At 35.4% G+C, this 17,763-nt stretch overlaps 1 protein-coding gene across 5 annotated transcripts in view; it reads right to left on the bottom strand.

Annotated features, from left to right (window-relative positions):
- Positions 1-4,902: 4,902 nt before the first annotated feature.
- Positions 4,903-17,763, bottom strand: part of LOC142356131 (uncharacterized) — a 35,533-nt gene continuing 22,672 nt past the window's right edge. For 4 of the 5 annotated variants that reach the window (XM_075408122.1, XM_075408103.1, XM_075408097.1 and 1 more), the window contains 5 exons: positions 15,170-15,321; positions 14,709-14,741; positions 13,674-13,793; positions 11,238-11,560; positions 4,903-6,145 (listed from right to left, as the gene is read on the bottom strand). In XM_075408122.1, coding sequence (XP_075264237.1) covers positions 4,949-6,145; positions 11,238-11,560; positions 13,674-13,793; positions 14,709-14,741; positions 15,170-15,321 — 1,825 coding nt within the window. In that variant the 3' untranslated portion in view covers positions 4,903-4,948. The remainder of the gene's footprint in view (positions 6,146-11,237; positions 11,561-13,673; positions 13,794-14,708; positions 14,742-15,169; positions 15,322-17,763) is intronic. The other variant, XM_075408116.1, reaches the window with a different exon arrangement.

Genomic DNA, 17,763 nt, shown 5'->3' on the forward strand with positions numbered 1-17,763 from the left:
GATGTGTCGGGGAATCCAATTTGGAGGTAGAACTTTTGTGTATGTAATGTATGATATATCGATTCTTCAATGTCTGGGTTGGTATCAATTTTTATGGGTTTACAAAATGTTCTATTAGTCCTAAGCACGTTCGTACGAAGAAGTATATTATAATTGCAATTTTTATAAATTTAAATATTTCTAATTCGACAATATCTACGTTTGTTTTACATATGTGGTAAATATCGGGCTGAGTTTCATGCATCGGGTTATTGTACTGGTGGGCTTGCATATACAACTCGTCGGTTGCGTATAACTTCGCTTATTGTTACAATAGCTAAATATGTTGATATTACTACAATGCAAGGTACTAGGAGTGTTGTTAAGAAGAATATTACTTTAGATAGTATAAAGTAGATTGCGATTAAAGAGTCGTTGAAATCTATTTTTGAAACTGATAGATAAAATGTGTAACTTTGTTTATCAATTATGTAAATGTGAAGTGTAATGCTGCACTGAGAAGTGACAGTTATTTGCTCAATTGTAACTGACACTTAACCGTGCCGCACTACAGATATTATACTGTATTTATCTGTAGATTACTATGACGATTTCTGGTATCATATCTGAAAGTTTGTGTAGCAATATATTTCTTAGAATTTTTTTCTTTGGTTTCGTTTTTAAGACGTGTTTTTATCGTCTATGAGTGTTATAGCGTCTTTTTTACACACGACTATAAAAACTGTTTTTAGTTTGTTAAGGTCAATACATTGGTCTGTTTGAATCTGTTGTTTTAGTAAGGTATACTCTGTGATTGTTTCGTTACAAATGGTTATTTTTTTTAGTAGTTCAAAATGTTTTTCTCCCCAAAATAGTTTTACTTCTTGTCCGCTTTCTGTTTTTCCTTCAATAATAAATAAACAATCTTTATCGGAGAATTTACAAATTGTTGTTCTTATACTATCGTTATCAAAATGAATGTGGTTTCCAAATGAGTAATCTAATTTTGCAAAGTTTTCTCTTTGGACTTGGAGTTTTATACAAAACTGTTTTCTGTTCAAAGAGTGCAAAAACTCTGACACTTTTATCATTGGTGGTTTTTCATCACTGTGGTGACTGTAGTGATGGATTAATCTTTGGGAGAAGAAGTTCAAATAGTTTAATGCGTAGTTAAAAGGATTCAGTTTACCTGGTGTTGTTGAATTGTTGAGTGAATAATTATTGAAATATATGAATTTCTTTTTGAGATAGAATATTTTTAGTCTTAAGACTAAATTTTGTATTTGTGGAGTTTAGAATTTTCAGCTTAGCTGAGTTTTTTCGCAAATTTTTTCAGATTTTTGAACAAGTTTAACGGTTGTGGTTTGTGCGAGGCAAAATCAGAATTGTGATTTTTACTTTCTTTTCGAAGGCTCTCTATAATGTTGGTGACATTTTCATATCTTCCGTTTTTCATTTTTTGGATTTTAAGTTGTCAATTTTAATAATTACTGGGTCCAATTATGGTGTTAGTTTCCTCGTTTGATAAATTGGACTTTTCTCTAATTGTTCCGATGCTCTTTGTTCTCAAGATTTTTGTGTTCCTTGTAATTGGTATGTTGACATTTGTTTGATGGTTAGATGGTATACTTTCAGCATGGTATGTTAAGTCTTTCTTGATGCCAATTATATGGTATCAATAGAATTAGTCTGCTGTTTTTATGTCAATTATGCCATGTCTTTTGTTCTGAAGTAATCTCTGTCATCATTAGGAGGGTTAGTTAACGATGGTTAGTGGCGCTAGCGGGTGATGGTTAGTGGTGCCAGTTATTATCAATCAGCTTGGTACTTTTTGTTCCAATTAGCTATATGGTATGTCTGTCTGTTGTATGCCTTTGATGGTGCAACTCTGCAGATTTTAATTATTGACGTAGCTGAAATGTTTATTTCATTTACTAATGATCTTGGTAAGACCTGTCTTGTTTAATCACCATTGTGTCAGGTGAAAATGTTAATTGGTTTACCATTTGTGTTTTGTTACTAATTGCGTCTGCATGGAGACTGTTTGTCTCTGATGTTTGTTGTTTATGATATCTTTTGTTCATAATTGATGGTGTCAATTTGGTATTTTCTCACCTTTAATTGGTTTTAGTTTTAGTTTGGGTTTCTAAAGATGACGTCCGTTTCTTTACTAATGATGTCTGTGACATTTTAGTTATTGGAGTTTGTTAGAATAAGATTGTCCGTATTTTCACTAATGAGATATATAACGTCCGTTTTCTCACTAATGAGATATACTAACGAAGTATGTGACGTCCGTATTTCAAATGACGTGTTAGTTAATGACGTATGTGTGGAGTTTTTGCAAATTGGTTTGCAAAAATGTGTAAAACGTTCATACTATCGAAGATATCTTAACGTTAAAATGTACTATGGATTGTTATGTGGTTAATATATCTAAATGTGTTCGAATGTAATGAAATAGGAATGTGTATTTGTGTTTCAGATCAAGTCTCCGATGATTATGTAATGATGGAGATTACATGGCGGAGTGTTGGAAATTCTGTATTCCCGTTATTATTTTGTATGGAAGAAGTTATTCTTATGGAAGAAGTATGGAAGAAGTTATTCTGAATAATATTATTCGCGTTCGTTATAGCTGAGAATTGTTATATGCGCATTCGGCTTATTCGTTTATTCGTCTGACTGACACATTGTTGAAATTATTCTGCATGTTTATTCTTTTTATTTTGTACTTATTATTTTGTAACTTCCGTTTTGTCGTTTACACAGTTATTATGTCACGGTGTACATTAATTATTTTTGTACTGTTATTCTAATTAGTTCTGTTTCCTTATTTTCATTGTTTTTCTATGTAGTTAGTCATCGTTGTTGCCCTTATTATTCCGTAAATGGATTATTCTGAATTGTTAACAACTTCGAAATATCTATTCCATTTCGAGAGTGTTTACGTTATTATAACACTCTTGATCTTTGATCTTTGATCCTTTGTTCTTTGTTTCTTTATTATGTTTTGTTCTTTTCTTTATTGTAAATATCAATCTTCACATATTGTCTATTCCAGTTTCAAGCTTTTGAACATCAAAAATATACTCTTTGTTATTTGAATTGTTTTGTGATTTGTTTTCTTGTTTACATGAGAAATTACCCTTGTTAATCTTTAGTCGGGGTTTCATGGGCTACTATCAATACCCATTTGTTTTAGTATATCCTTTATGGATACTTTGTTTATTTGTTTATTTGTTTTATTGATGGAGATCTTCGGTGGTGGTGTGTTGGAGGCGTGTGTTTGACATCTTTGGTGGAGATGTGTGTTGTCAGTTCTGAGTACAGACGCTTGAGTACAGATATTCAGTTGGTAAACGTCGACAGTTTCATCCTAATTTGTGTACTTTCTCTTGTCTTTTATAAATGTTTATCCCTGTTACTAAAAGGTGTTAACGGTGTTAACGGTGATGATATAGCCTTTGTTAAAATCATTTGTTAGAATCAGTATTTGTTCAAATCTTATGGGTTTTACATCAGTTTAGATGATAAGGTTACAATTTGTTAGCTTGTATAATTTTTATGGGTTAGAGGTTAGGTGAATTTGAGCACCTTTTAGTATAGTTACCTTCAATGCTCTGGCGCTTGAATGGCAACAATAGGTTAATTTTTTTATCGAGAAATTTTCCGTTGCTTCACTCTTCTAAAGCTTTTTGTTTTTTAAACTCCTTCATGAAAATTAAGCGAAGAATTCGGTTCGCCAACAATTAAACGTTTCAATCTCTCCAGCTTTTATTTCTTTGTCTTGATATTTTAGGAGTCAAACAGGATCATTCGTATTCAAACAGGTTTTTGTAGTAGACGTAAAATAGTTCAAGAACTGGGCTTTGGACCTCTTTGCTTTCGTTGACTTCTGTTTGAGACTTTTACTGGACTTTTACAGCTCTTTATTTTCCCAATGTATAATTTTTAGGAGCCTCCGATAATTTTAAATTTGAGTTCGCATTCCATGACAGTTTTTCTTCCCTAAGCAAACTATAGATAATCTCCCCCGTCTACCTATCCACTTACCTACTTAATACTTACCCACCTACTCGCACCCCCAAACCTATATTTTGTGAATGCATACTTTAAACATTTTCTATAGTTGATTAGGCGATTGATTTTCAATTTTTCTGCTAATTCTCTTTTGTTTCGGACAGTTTTGATTTTGGTAAGCGTAGTTATGATTTTTTATATTGCGCGACCTGTTGACTTCTCTCCGATATTCTGTCGACTATGTTATAAAAATCAGTTTCTTTGGGCTGTTTTTTATCTTTTTTTTAATTATGTTCAATTCAAAAAACTCCGTTTCCATATTTTACAGGTTGTTCTTTCTGTCTTTTGTTTCCAATTTCCTATTATATTTTTGAATATAGCAGATTTCTGGAGACAGGATTGCCAGTAGCTGCAAGGCTTGCTAATTTCATGAAAGTTCTCAAATACACTTAGATATCAACACACTTTGAACAGTCAATGAAACACACTTTGAACAGTCCCCAAATTAGTTAGAATCTTGATTTTACTGCCTGCTGAATGATTTAAGCTTTTTTGAAACCGAACGTTCACAAAACTGTTTTTTTTTTGCTGTCGAGATATTACCAGAAACTTCTGAAACTGAGTTCCCAGAATTGTTCGAAGTGAATCTTTTAGCTCGATGATTGACTTCATGTGCGTTTCTGCAGAATCTCAACTCAAATATAAAAATTTTCGCAAAAATTTTCTGGTTAGTGTTTGAGTGAAGACCAACAATAGTTTCTTCTACGCTCTTTTACGCTCAGTTAGCACAATTGAACTTTTGATACCGCGCAGTAAAGCAACGCTATAAATAAGTACCAGGTATTTTCACATTTAATCACCTTCTTAACTAACTTTTATAATAGTTTCGAAAGTAAGCAATTAATATGGAAGAATTGAATTTGAAACAATTTACAATCTAAATTACTCAGATAATCTTAGGCGATACACTTTTTCTCGTTAAAGTCCCATTGTCACTTTCACACGTCAAACTTGGATCAAACTTAGGCAACTCTATAAATCTGACATTTCTGGGCGTATACCTCACTCTCCCCAAGGGCGATCTGTTCATACTTTGAAAATTACTGGCGGGCAAATCTCCCATGTTGTTGGGCAAAACTGGAATTCGCCTGACCACATTCAGTCGCGGAGTTCCAGGAGCACCTCTGGTTAGGGTTCCGGTTGAGGAGCCGAAAGACTCGGTTGGAGACGTCGCAAATTGTTGACGAGGCGATAGTTCAGCTCGAGCTGGATACCCAAAGGTGTTGACGTCACGACCCAGAGTAAAGCTTTGATTAGAACTGTTTAAACTGTTATAAGCCGGATGTATAGTCGAGGTGTTGTAAAACGGACGTTTTTGGTTAGTAGGCGTAGGCGTATAGGGTAAAATATCAGAAGCAGTATTCCATAAAGGCGAAACAGGTCCTCTTAAAGTTCCAGACTTGGGTTGGAAAATCTGGGAATGTGATTCGGGCGTTCCCGGTTTAAAGGTTGAAAGTTCAACAGAACCCGCATGGCCATAGCGTTGATACGTAAACGGATGCTGGTTGCTTAAGTTAGAAGTATCTAAAGATAACGTAGACTGTAAAACTGGGGTTTTAAGCTTTGGAAAATTAGTCCCAAAACTGTTTTTGCGGCCAGATGTAGCCGGTATGTTTATTTGGCTAGGCACGTTGTAAATATTATCACCAGACACGACGTAATGATCACTGTCTGAAGGGTCTGAATTTAAAATTATTTGCGGGTTTTCAGAAGCTGACTGAAAATCTTCCATTTGCTCATTTTCTGAAACTATTCGAAGATCATGACCATCAGTTAAGCTCTGATTGCCTGATGGACTATGAAGTACGTTGTTGATTGGAAAGTCGCCATTTTCACTTGAGTCGTGTTCTGACGAATTCTGCTTAATTGACCGATTTGAGCTGTTAGGGTAATGTACGTTTTCAGGGTTAAGACTATCAAATCCCGGACTAAGGTTATGCGTGCTTAAATTGACGTTAAATGCTGGGTTTTGGGTTAGGGCGTCGGCTAGAAGACTGGAACTTGGCGCGTTCCAGAGCCCCGCTCTCCGATGATGTCCAAATGGTCCCGCGATCGTCTCGTCTGCAATTATGGAGAACGAGTTCTGTTAATAAGATATGGAAAAATTACGAATAAAAGCTTAAATTAAACAGAAATGAAATGAAAAGATTGAAAAGAGTATCCAAAAAACAAAGAGACGGAATATACAGAAACAGCGAAATTTACATAGAGATGAATAAGATCGAAAAGAAAATTGTAGAACTATATAATAACGTTATATTCACAACACTAGGGAATGTTTTTGGATTTTGATGCACTTTTTAAACCAGTAGGCCCACTATTTTGCGCAAAAATTTTTGCTATAAACAACCTTCAACTTCAACAAAGGTGAATATATGAATTGAGAAATATTCTTGCAAAATTTGTGAAATTTAATTGCTCCAGCTTTGGCTTAACTTGTGCATTTTAGATTTTCTATAAAAATTAAGGCAGAATAATAAAATCAAAAGCACTTATGGGAACTAATTGAAACTATTTGATAAATCTATGGAATTTAAGGCTAAGTTTTGATTGTGTGCCCAAATTTATGCGAAAGCTTGTTTGCGAAGATAATGTGTAAGAGTAAACGTCCACATACACCCTCACCCCCCCCCCCGTACCCATCCTCCCCCCCCCCCCCCCCGTACCCATCCTCCCCCCCCCCCCCATCAACAACCCATCCATGAGCCAAAAGTAGAAAATAGAAAAACTCAAAAAAAAAATGTTTGTCATAAAAACTAAAGCATAAAATTTGAAAATTTGGAACCAACGAACCAAATCACGCCCCCCCCCCGGAATTTTTCTCAAAAGCCTTTATTTGGGTTTCCGAGAGCTCAGATAGTAAACTGTTTAACTGTTACACATAATCTTTCTGTTTTTTTGTTTAGTTTTAATGGTTAATGCCATTCTTTGTGCATGACAAAATGTGAGTTTTCATTCGGACAACACGTGAACAGGTCTAATAAACTAGTTTTGTTCATAAGTTAAGCTGTGTTTGTTAGCATTTTTTCATTCATTCATGCAATCCACGACGCAGTACTATTCTCTAACAAACATCACAATTTTGAACACTTTTCTGCGTTCTGATTGGTTGATAATTCATTCTTCAGCATTCGTTCGTTCAAAATATCTTTGTCGAAGTTCTGGATTCCCTGTCAAAATTTGCGGGCTTCAAAACTGGGCGGTAGGTTGGTAGATAGTTTGAGTGTTGGAACTCGAATCGGAAGCCAAAAGAGGTCGAGAATAACTGGTAGAATTTGACCTGAAGAAAGCTCCATTACTGTCTGTCGGGGAGGGGGCATAATTAGTCGAAGTGTACATCGGCATCGGGGGTGAAATACTTCGTTGAGAGCCATTTGCCCCTCCCCCATTTGTGCTGAAACTTCTCTGCGACGCCAGGATTGCGGGACTGAACACGGCGGGCATTTGGGGTGGCAGGGGGTTGAAGACAGGTGGGGTTGGGGGAGCCGGGAATCCCCCAGCCCCGATTCCGACTGTAGAGTTGCTTCCCAAAGTAGGGTAAAATACTGGGTAGTTAGTCTAGAACACACAATGCAAGCACTCACTAATAGTGTTAGACAAACATTCTATGTGATGGGTTAAATTTTGATGAGGTTAAATAAAGAAAGACAGGTCTCACAGTTACAGAATCAAGTCAACTAAGCTAAAAAGCGTGCAGAGATTAAAGTTAGGGTTTATCAAGTTTAGGGGTCATTCCCATTGCCCCCTCGCTCGCTTAGTGGACGCACAGCAACCCCCATTACGTTAAATACACCATAAATGGGGGCCATTTTTGTGGGGTGCGATGAGCTAAAATAGGAAAGACCCCGGAAGTATCAAGCGGAAAATTAAATTCGAAGAACCAGAATTCGTTTAGAGTTTCTCTGTAAATAATTCTAGAAACATCTGAAAAAAACAGCTCTTTGAAGTTAGTATCGATGTTGTGACCAATTCCATCGATGTACAACACTTTATATAACAGCAAGATCAATTCCCATTTAACTTTGAAATGTTTCAGTTCGATCTGCAACACAATTAATTTCTTCTAAAAATACAATTGATCTGGTTATCCGATATCAATTTCGGCCATTGATTACCAGTCCGCACAGATATCTTCGCCAATGGAAAAATAGATTTATAACAGGTGAATTATCAACATATACCAGGATGTTGACAGAATGCAAGACCGTCTCCTTAAATTTGACATTTTACTGAGTCGATTACTTTTGACTTATAAACACAACAGCAAAAATTTATTTGCATTTTTGTTTTCAAAATGTTTTGTTACATTATGATATTTGGGCTCGATTATTTTGATTAAAATCTTGGGCATAAATATCTTGATAACAGCTTTGAAAAAAATGAACAAAAATACTGAAGAAAACACATGGAAATTGCAGTCAGCACCAGAAAGCCGCTAGGAAGCCTTACAGATAATTGACCCTGGTGTTCGCTGACAAAAAGAACCCGTAACTTGACTTCCACCATTTGCAAAAACAATTCAGTGTAAAAGACTCATCAATTGCCCTTCAAAACTATCTAGAAAAAAACAACATTTAATGAGATGATCTCAAAACAAATGAATTAGTGCATATTAGACTACCCCCCCCCCTCCCCCAATCTCAGCTATAGACGACATTATTCTCATCGATTCTCAACAACTACAGTTCCGATCAACACTCATTGTATCACTAGGATCATGACAGACAGCACTTTTTCTGTTTCAGTCGCTGTTGGGTGAGCGTGCAAAGTGTGAGCACCGATAATCAACAAAAAGTCATTGTTCCAGTTACAATTGTTTGTGTAAACATAGTTAATTTCTTCTGTTCTCACTGTTCAAAATTGTCTCTAACCGTTGACGAGGTGAAAAATTCAAAAACAAAAATATTACAGATTTTGCTTAAATTTTCGTGTTTTTTGTGCTATTTTTCCAATCTTTTAGTAATTTTCCTTGTCTTGTCTGCTCAACTGTGGATATTCCTTGGCTCCCAGTTCAACAATTGCTTATCAACTTTTTCTGGGTCAAAATAGAAAAAAAAAGCGCAATTTTCACACTTTTGACATTTTTTTTTCAAAATAATCCTTTCTAGTGGGTGCAAAAGCTGCTCTCAGCTCGACAATTATGACAATATCTAACTTTTGGTGCGTTTTTTGACAACAATATTTTAAAATAAAATTGTTATTACTTCGTATACACTTGGCGACACGTTCAAAGTTCATCCATGTTTTGATTGTTAAAAAAACTCCATGACCTTACTGGAACAGCGAAAGTAAGTTGTTTAATGGAATCCCACCTTAGAATGACAACATGATCAAATAAGTAAACATTGAAAATTTTGCCCAACTTAGAAAGATCCCGGTGACCTTAGCAATCAGAGCCCAGCCCTGTAGATCAACCTTTATTTAGGTTCACAGCTGGGTCTAACATTTTAGAGCAAGATACGGGTGAACAAGTTTGGCACCAGATCTAACGTCCTCCACCCATCACGACCCAAATGGGTTCTGGGTTAGTGGTGGGGAAGGGGGTCGTGGGGACTATAGCAGGTTGCCATAATTGTTGTTCATCATCATCAACATCATCAGCGAATGTCTGTCCGAAGTATGCTGTTGTCGAAACGGATAACAGAGAGATAGAGAGAGAGTGGTATATCAACAAAACAGAAGATAATAATTGAGCACAAGAAAATTGAAGACAAAAATCAATCTATTCTATTTTTTTTTGTTTTCTATATTTGTGGAGTACGTAATCTGATTGCAGTAATTTCTAATCTTTTTATTTGGTAAAGTCTTAATAATTTTGTGAGCCCGACTGCAATTTAATCAAGATCAGAAACAACACTGGGGTCAGGGGGTTTTGAAACACAGTAGAAAATTTTGATTCTCAAGATCGATTTTTAAAATTGAATTGAAAATTTTTGCTCTTTCAACTAAAATTTAACACACTAAATTTATAAATCAACTATTATGATATCGCACCCATCCCCCCCCCCCCCTCCCCGAAGCGATAAAGAAATATAATTTCAGTGATAACTATTGGCATTCCTATCTAAGTAAAAAAGCGATAAACGTTGAAGACGTGAAGTGTTTTAACAATAAGCATTTATTTGTGACTATAAAGACTATTGTGCATTTTGAAAGCAAGCTGAAAATCACGGTCTATTTCGGGTACATTTTTTAAATAGAGGAAATGTCTAAATAGATCACGCCAGGTAGGGTATAGACCAATCTTATCACGCGTGGGTTGTGTTACCTTCTAGCTTGACTACTAGAGGGTAACTTAATGGTCGGGGTATGGGGCGGTAGCTGTTGCTGGTAGAACGGAGGGTAAATGTATTGGGGGGCGCAGCCAGCCTGCAAAAAGTGGCTCCCGGGATGGGATTCGAACTCGCGCCACTTGACAGGTGCTGGTGCTGCTGCCCCATAAATCGGTTGCTGTTGGTTCCAGCTCTGCAATTGAGGCAAATTTCTCAAAAGTCACACACATGTAGGTTAGAGTGCTGTTTATAACTTATAAGCCAGATCTGTTTTGACGACCACTATAACATGCCTAAACGGGTTAGTAGTAATATTGTAACGCATTACCTATCTACGTGGGGGTGTTCTTCAAACTCTGGAGCTCTTAAAAAATTATATTCATCAAAAAGTTCAAGACTCTATGTAAATTTCACTCTTGCTTTTAGGGGGGGGGGGGGGGTTGAAAACATCAACCAAACTTCAGAACAAAAAAATTCCAGGATTTCTCAAGCCTTAATTTTGCTAATTATCGTCAAAAATTTATCAGGCGAGATGCTATGCCCCGTTCTCACATCACACAGGAAAAATGCGTCAATAACTTTTGAAGCAACATTCCTGATAAAAAAAATCTTGGTGTTCTTTCAAAGATAAATATGAAAAAATGGCATCATGCCCTATACTAAAGACAAATATAGTTTTAGCAAATTTATCAGGCAAATATGTATGTATATTAAATCAATCGAAGGTGTTTCATTCCTTTGTAAAGGTTATTAACAAAAAAGTGACTGCATACCCTTACAAATAATTATACATATCTTGTATGTAATTATTAAAAATATGATCAACAATTCTGAAAACTCAAAGCTCTTCAATGGCTGCGTGTACTCAAAATTTTACGTGAACACTTATTTACTTGGCCTTACCTTGCATCCATCTTCAATACTGTTAATGTCATCTGCGCGGCTACCGTAGAATGTCTGGTTACCCCCTCTTTGTGACATCATCGTAGGGTACAGTTGGGGTGGGGGCGGGGGCGGAGTACCCCCAAGTGCGCCCAGACCCGCTCCCCCCATCAAAACCCCGTCCATGTCTACGTAGTCCTGTTGCATCTGGTGCGTGGGTATGGCCGGGGGAGGCATTTGGGGTGGGGGCATTCCGATATGGTGGGTGGGGGAGCTAATGTCCCGTCGGTACGATGGCGGAAGATCGGGTGGTGGTTTTTGGTCCACTGGGTGGTGTTTTCCACCTGAAATGAAAAGAATCCGGGCTCATAGTCTGACCAAAATATTGCTGTACATTTTCCCAACGTGAACGAAACTTTTGTTTTCGTTACCATTTGTCAACAAACGAATGCGCTTTTCACACGTAATGGTTTTATAAGAGAAGCGATTAGTCATTGCAGTTAATCAATATAATTATTTAGGTATAAAAACAACAATCATACTTTACAAGGGGGCTGGAGGACAGTCAGAAATGACTAAATTTGCCAAAAATTCGCAGACCGGTTCATTTAGTAAAAGAAAACATAGTGGGATTTTCACTTGACGGATCTAGCAAGATCTCTGATCAGAATTGTTCGCAGAATCTGTCTGAACAATTGACAACACTATCCTTTTCAAATATCTCAAAATATACATTTTAATCACTTTTGCATTTTTTAAAATTTGATTAATTTTTGGACGTTGCAACTTAAGAATTCCTTGCAACTCAAAAGCTGCCGTGAAAACTGGAAACGCATGTCAACAAGAGTAGCCCAACCCAAAACCTAATTGTACAAATTAGGATCAGACTTTCGATTTTACCCTAGTTATTTCGAGTATAAACAACGTCACGTGACCGGACTAAACAGTCTGATACGCTTAAGGCAATAGCTTTAATGGAAAACAGTGTCAACAAATAAGTAAACACACGTGCAGTAGAAACTTGTCTACACAATATAATATTTGCAAAATATGGAAGTTTTCCAATTGGGTATTTTTGATTTCCACAGAGCATGTTGCTTTAAAAACACACCAACTCCTTTAAGTTTTAAGAGCATGACACCTCAAACCCCCCCCCCCCCCCCCACCATTTTTAAGAGTATATACATTTTTAGAAATATGAAATACAGCCCGCAGATTTTATAATTACAACAAAACATTTGCTTATATTATTTAAGTTAGTTAACTAAACTTCATTAGTTTTGTGAATAAGTTAAACCGTTAAATAAGAGCAATTCCAAATATGGAGCTCTAGTCAGAATTATGAAGCTGAAACTCATTGTGTCTACATGTTTCCAAATTTTGCTCAACAGTCATGTTTTAATCAAGAAAACTAGCAGTGTTTATGCTTCGAAATCTGTTGCTAACTTTTCTAACCACCCGCGGGGCTCACCTCCCGTGAACAAAACGACTCAGTTAATAACAGTTGAAGACCGCGTTATTAACCAGAGCTGGGCTGCCAATAAACCCTGCGTAATCCCCTAATAGGGTTGCACGACTCTACGTTCCAATTTGTTAATGGGGTGCAGGATTAGGGTTCAGAAGAATTCCAAAGCGAAACATACCAAAAGTGCGTTTGCAATGAGACCCAGAAAAATTTGGATTGCATTATGGTTCAGTGAAGCGACTTAACACAACAAAATTTGAGGAAATTTATAAGCCCTAAGCTTACATGCAATCGTTTTCGAAAAGTAACAAACGAAAACGAGATACGTCTGTGTGTGCGCTCATAAAAGATTTCATGGTCTGAATTAAATCGAATTACCAGAAATCTACGGCTCGACAAATTTGCAACGTGATCAAATTCTAACTAATAGACAGACGCAAAAAAAAGTTGACCATAAAATGACCATAAGCAGCAATAAAACTAAGCAAAATGATAAATGGCAAAATATGCTAATATATTTCGACGGCCAAGAAAGTTTGTGTTGCAACTTAATTGAAAATTTACACTTGATTCTGAGTAACAACCTCGTAAATACTTCTTACACAAAAAGCCTATAAAGATTTTTAATAGATAAAATTGATATAAAGATTTTTTTAATTTAGATAAAATTGTACAGCTGGTCAAAAAATCTCTTCGTGTTTATGAACCCGGACCCGACAGCTCTTGCATTTGTTTTCTACGGAATGTTTCTTTGATGGATCAAAAAATTATATTTTCTCAAACAGATCGTTAGTTTGTCATGTTAAAAATGTCCTGTTTACTTTCTGCATTCTGGTAAAAATGACATAAGATGCCAAAAAAACTGTTTTTTGTTGTTGTTATAGCTGCAGAATATAGAATGAAGAACATAAAATGTAAAAAAAGAAAATGAAAAAAAAAACAATGAAATGAGATCAAATTGTAAAATAATCTAATTGAGGGCATTTGTTTACCTTTCGGACCTTGTTGGCAGTAACAGATGAGAGCAATTACAATTGCAAACAGAAGAATGATCAGAGCTCCAGCAACACAGCTGCCCATGATTATGATCGACATTTCGTCTTGTGGCACCACTAGAAACAAACACAACACATCAATCATAAGGTCCTGGGTTCGAGTCCCGGTGAGGACATTTAGTAGAAATTTTGTTTAATTGGTTAAAGCGCTATTCAATGCAAGCTATATGTAACGCTAAGACATTCCCCTCCGATTAAAGTTAGCCATTCGAAACAAGAAAAATTGCTCAGCAAAAAAAACCTCACATCGCATAAAAAAGTTGAGGAAAATTTTCGACAAATTTTACCAAATTAAGTTTTCAGTTAATTTTTGAGAAACAAATCTCGTCGTGACAGAACGATTTAACGCTTTTCTTTTGATTTGCTGTAGGTTCTTTAATTTCAAGCAGCCGCTTCTATTTTTTTTAAAAAAAAACTAAAATCAATTTATTTGATGCGATGTAAGAACAAGAAAAAAAATTGGAGCATTCGAGATATGATTTGTCAGTTGTTTGACGAAAAATGATATTTGTTTGCGACTGTGACACAAAATGAAAACAAGTTGATCTGAAATCATGGATAGATTTGCAGCTGCAACCATAGATATTACATACAAACGACAGAGTGAATGTATTTATAGACATTGAAACCAAGAGAACCGAAAGAAAGCGTGGAGATTAATTAACTATTTAACTAATTCATTCATTCATTCATAAATTAGCAATCCATCTAAATTTCATTATTATTTTCCGCAAAACTTAAATGTTTTTAGTTGCAATGAAACATAAATATTAGATAACACATCATTCGCCTGAAAAATTCTAAATCTATCTAGCATATTTCATATCAATTTTACACCTTCTGGTGTTGTTGTTTTTTTCAGTTATATCGAAATAGTTGAATTAGATTACAGTTTCGGTAGTGAAAAAGCGGTTGTAGATAGACGCAATACCAATGCAGTTCTTGTTAACTACAGTTGATTTGTGATCTTACCAGAAGAGGGGCGAGATGGAATGATCGCGACTGCTGAAAGGTCACAATTTCTCACAATCAAATAGAAACATTTCATTGAGAAATATGTTTTAAGATCTTGCAGGAGAAAGATTCTCGAGCACGAATATAAGACTTTGCACGAAGAAAGGTTATATTGCAAAATAAACTTTTATCTCGACCGAGTTAAATATTTAGAACACTTACTTTTGAACAATTGGATCTTTTCCGTTTGTGCCCCCCAACCCCCCCCCCCCCCCAGCTTAGTGGGCGCATATTATTTGCACCCCCAGACGCACGTGCCATAATTTTACATGATAATTTACTATATAATGGCATGTGCTCTGTAACTGGGGGGCGCATAACGTACTGAAGGGGGCACAAACGTAAAAGATCCGAACAATTAAAGACAACAAAAAAATAATAATAATTACATCATAACTCGTATAATGATTATCTCTTACGTGGTGGTTGTAGAAGTGACACAGTGACAGTGTCATTCCCTGCGTGGTTGAAAACAGTGCAGTTGTAGTCTCCAAAGTTCTCCTCCTTCAGATCCAAAATTGTCAACAGAAGAGTCCAGCTGTCATTCATCTCTTTCTTCTCGACTATGTACCTGAATCACATACACCAATTACCACAATTCTCATCTTCGCTCAGCATCATTTTGTTCAAACCTATTTTCCACAATCATATTTTCTATGTTCAAAACACACAAAAAATAGTTTGGCACCTCTTGGATAGAAAGGAGACGAGATAACGCAACTATGGTCTATCTCACCAAAAAAACATTGAAATGTTTTTAAAACCATTCTTTAACCTATAATGAACTTAACGTGAAAATGTCAAAGCAACATATCCCAATGTTTCTTAAAAGTGTTTGACAAAATCATAGAGAAAAATGCCTAAATGACGGTCTAGAGTACAATTATTTGAATAAAAAATGCATTCCATTTTAAAATTAGCACACAAGCTGTGCAATTAATGTATACAATTAGCTCTTGATGGCACCAAAAATTTTTATTTGATCAACTGGTAAATCGTTTTCTATTGTTTAATTTGGTCTAGAAAGCAAGCTTATAAATCCTGAACTATTCTTATGAATTCAGCACCATGTACTGGAAAGTGCTTAAAGTATTCATCAATTTTTTTGTGCATAACTTGTTTTAGAATTGCTCGGCAAAAACACACAACAAGGTTATCGACCTAACAATGCAAAAAAGTGCAAAATCTGTAATCCAAAATCAGTCTCTAATATTGTCAAAATTAAAACCAAATATTATTAAAAAACAACCTACTAACGTTTCACGAATTGGTCCCGAACGACTGACGAGGCAATCAATTCAGAACGGGGCAACGACTAGAAAAATTTTATGATGCAAAAACATGACTAGGAAAGGGTTCGAAGCCGCATCCTCGCCGATGAAATTCCCCGACAGCAACCACTAAGCTACACGGGTTATGGAAGTTCTTCTCTCATAATCTGTTTTAATTTAGCAACACTTAATTTCTGATTGCTCAAAATTGAAATCAATTGCAAAGTGAAGTCAAAAAATGTTCTAGAGGAGAATGGTCAAGAGGAAATTTTGCATTAAAAAAACATACGTTGACAATAATTGCTTCAAACTTCGTTCGAGAGCAATTAAAAATATTAGTTGATAAAACAAGCTCCAATAACGTTCGCATTTTTTTTGTAGAAATTACCAATCAACACATTATCAGGATTAAAACTTAAAAAGCAACAAGGTAAAAAAGATACATGTAGTGATTGATTATTTAACTGATCTTTTCTTTTTGACTCGTCATGATGCAAGAAAAAATAAATGCAGTTATAAAACCTGTTCTAATTTTTTAATTTTCGGTTCTTTTGTGTAACTATTGCAAATTTCTTTCAACAGTTCATTAACGAAATCATATTCAATTTAAAACATAAACCGACAAATGTCGGAAGAATTGCTCTTGAACGACAGGCGAGGCGATTTAATTTAGGGGCTGTAGCCTAAACAAATTTTCTTTTTGGGTGCAAAAAAACTTGCCCCCAACAGGATCAGGATGCGAACCATTGCCCTCCCGATCCCTCGGCACCCGCACTACCCACTGCGCTATGAGTCACTTATTTATTCTATATTGCAAACGATTATATATTAGCAACAAGCTTTACTTCGGAGTGACAGCAACAGAGATCGCTCAAAAGTGATGAACGAAAGCGTAAAAAGTCACTTGAGAAGTCAAAGAATGTTCTAGAAGAAAAGTGCAAATTGTCAAGCGAAAAATTTGCATAAAAATAAAAAGACACACACGTTTACAATAATTGCTATGAACTTCGTTCAAGAAGAATTAATCATTGATTCTTTCTGGGTTCAATTTGAAATTAATTTATTATAAAGAAATAAAAAACATTTATACCATAATTTTTAACTTCCTCCCTCCACAAAATTTTGGTAATACGCGAAAAATCAAAACTTGAAGAAGAATTGATGACAAAAATCGTTGGCACGAAAAAGTTTTTAACAAAATGTTTTCAAATTTGTTTGATATCAAATAGAAGTCTTGAAGAATTTCAATTTACTTGACTTTTTTCTTATACACAATAATTTTTGAAAAATCATGCCGCTGTTCTTTTTTTGTGTCTAAATCGTCTTTTATCTGCAACAAAAACCAAGGAGAAAAAATAACATTGTCTAAACAATGTCGGCAAATGATGAACTTTTCTCTTTCAGCTGACAACCTACACGGGACAGTGTATAATAATGATACACAATTTGGACAAATTTTATTAAAATTTTTTTACAGGATATGCCGCTGAAATATAAGGAATATGACTATATATATTATATAAGTTATTTATATAACAGCAAATTTATTAAGATACCAATTAACGACTAGAAAACAGTATTACATTAAAAAATCGAATTGTTTGACTAGGTAATTAGTGAAAATCGCTTCAGGTTAATTCAAGATGTAAGAAACCTCCTAATTATCTGTTCGAACTGTAATTTAGTTTGCTAGTATGGAAAATTATGTAATGATTACGCAACACAGTTTTCTTTTTCAGTTT

The sequence above is a fragment of the Convolutriloba macropyga genome, chromosome 2, assembly GCF_964194025.1.
Source record: "Convolutriloba macropyga chromosome 2, txConMacr16.3, whole genome shotgun sequence".
Taxonomy (NCBI): Eukaryota; Metazoa; Xenacoelomorpha; order Acoela; family Convolutidae; genus Convolutriloba; species Convolutriloba macropyga.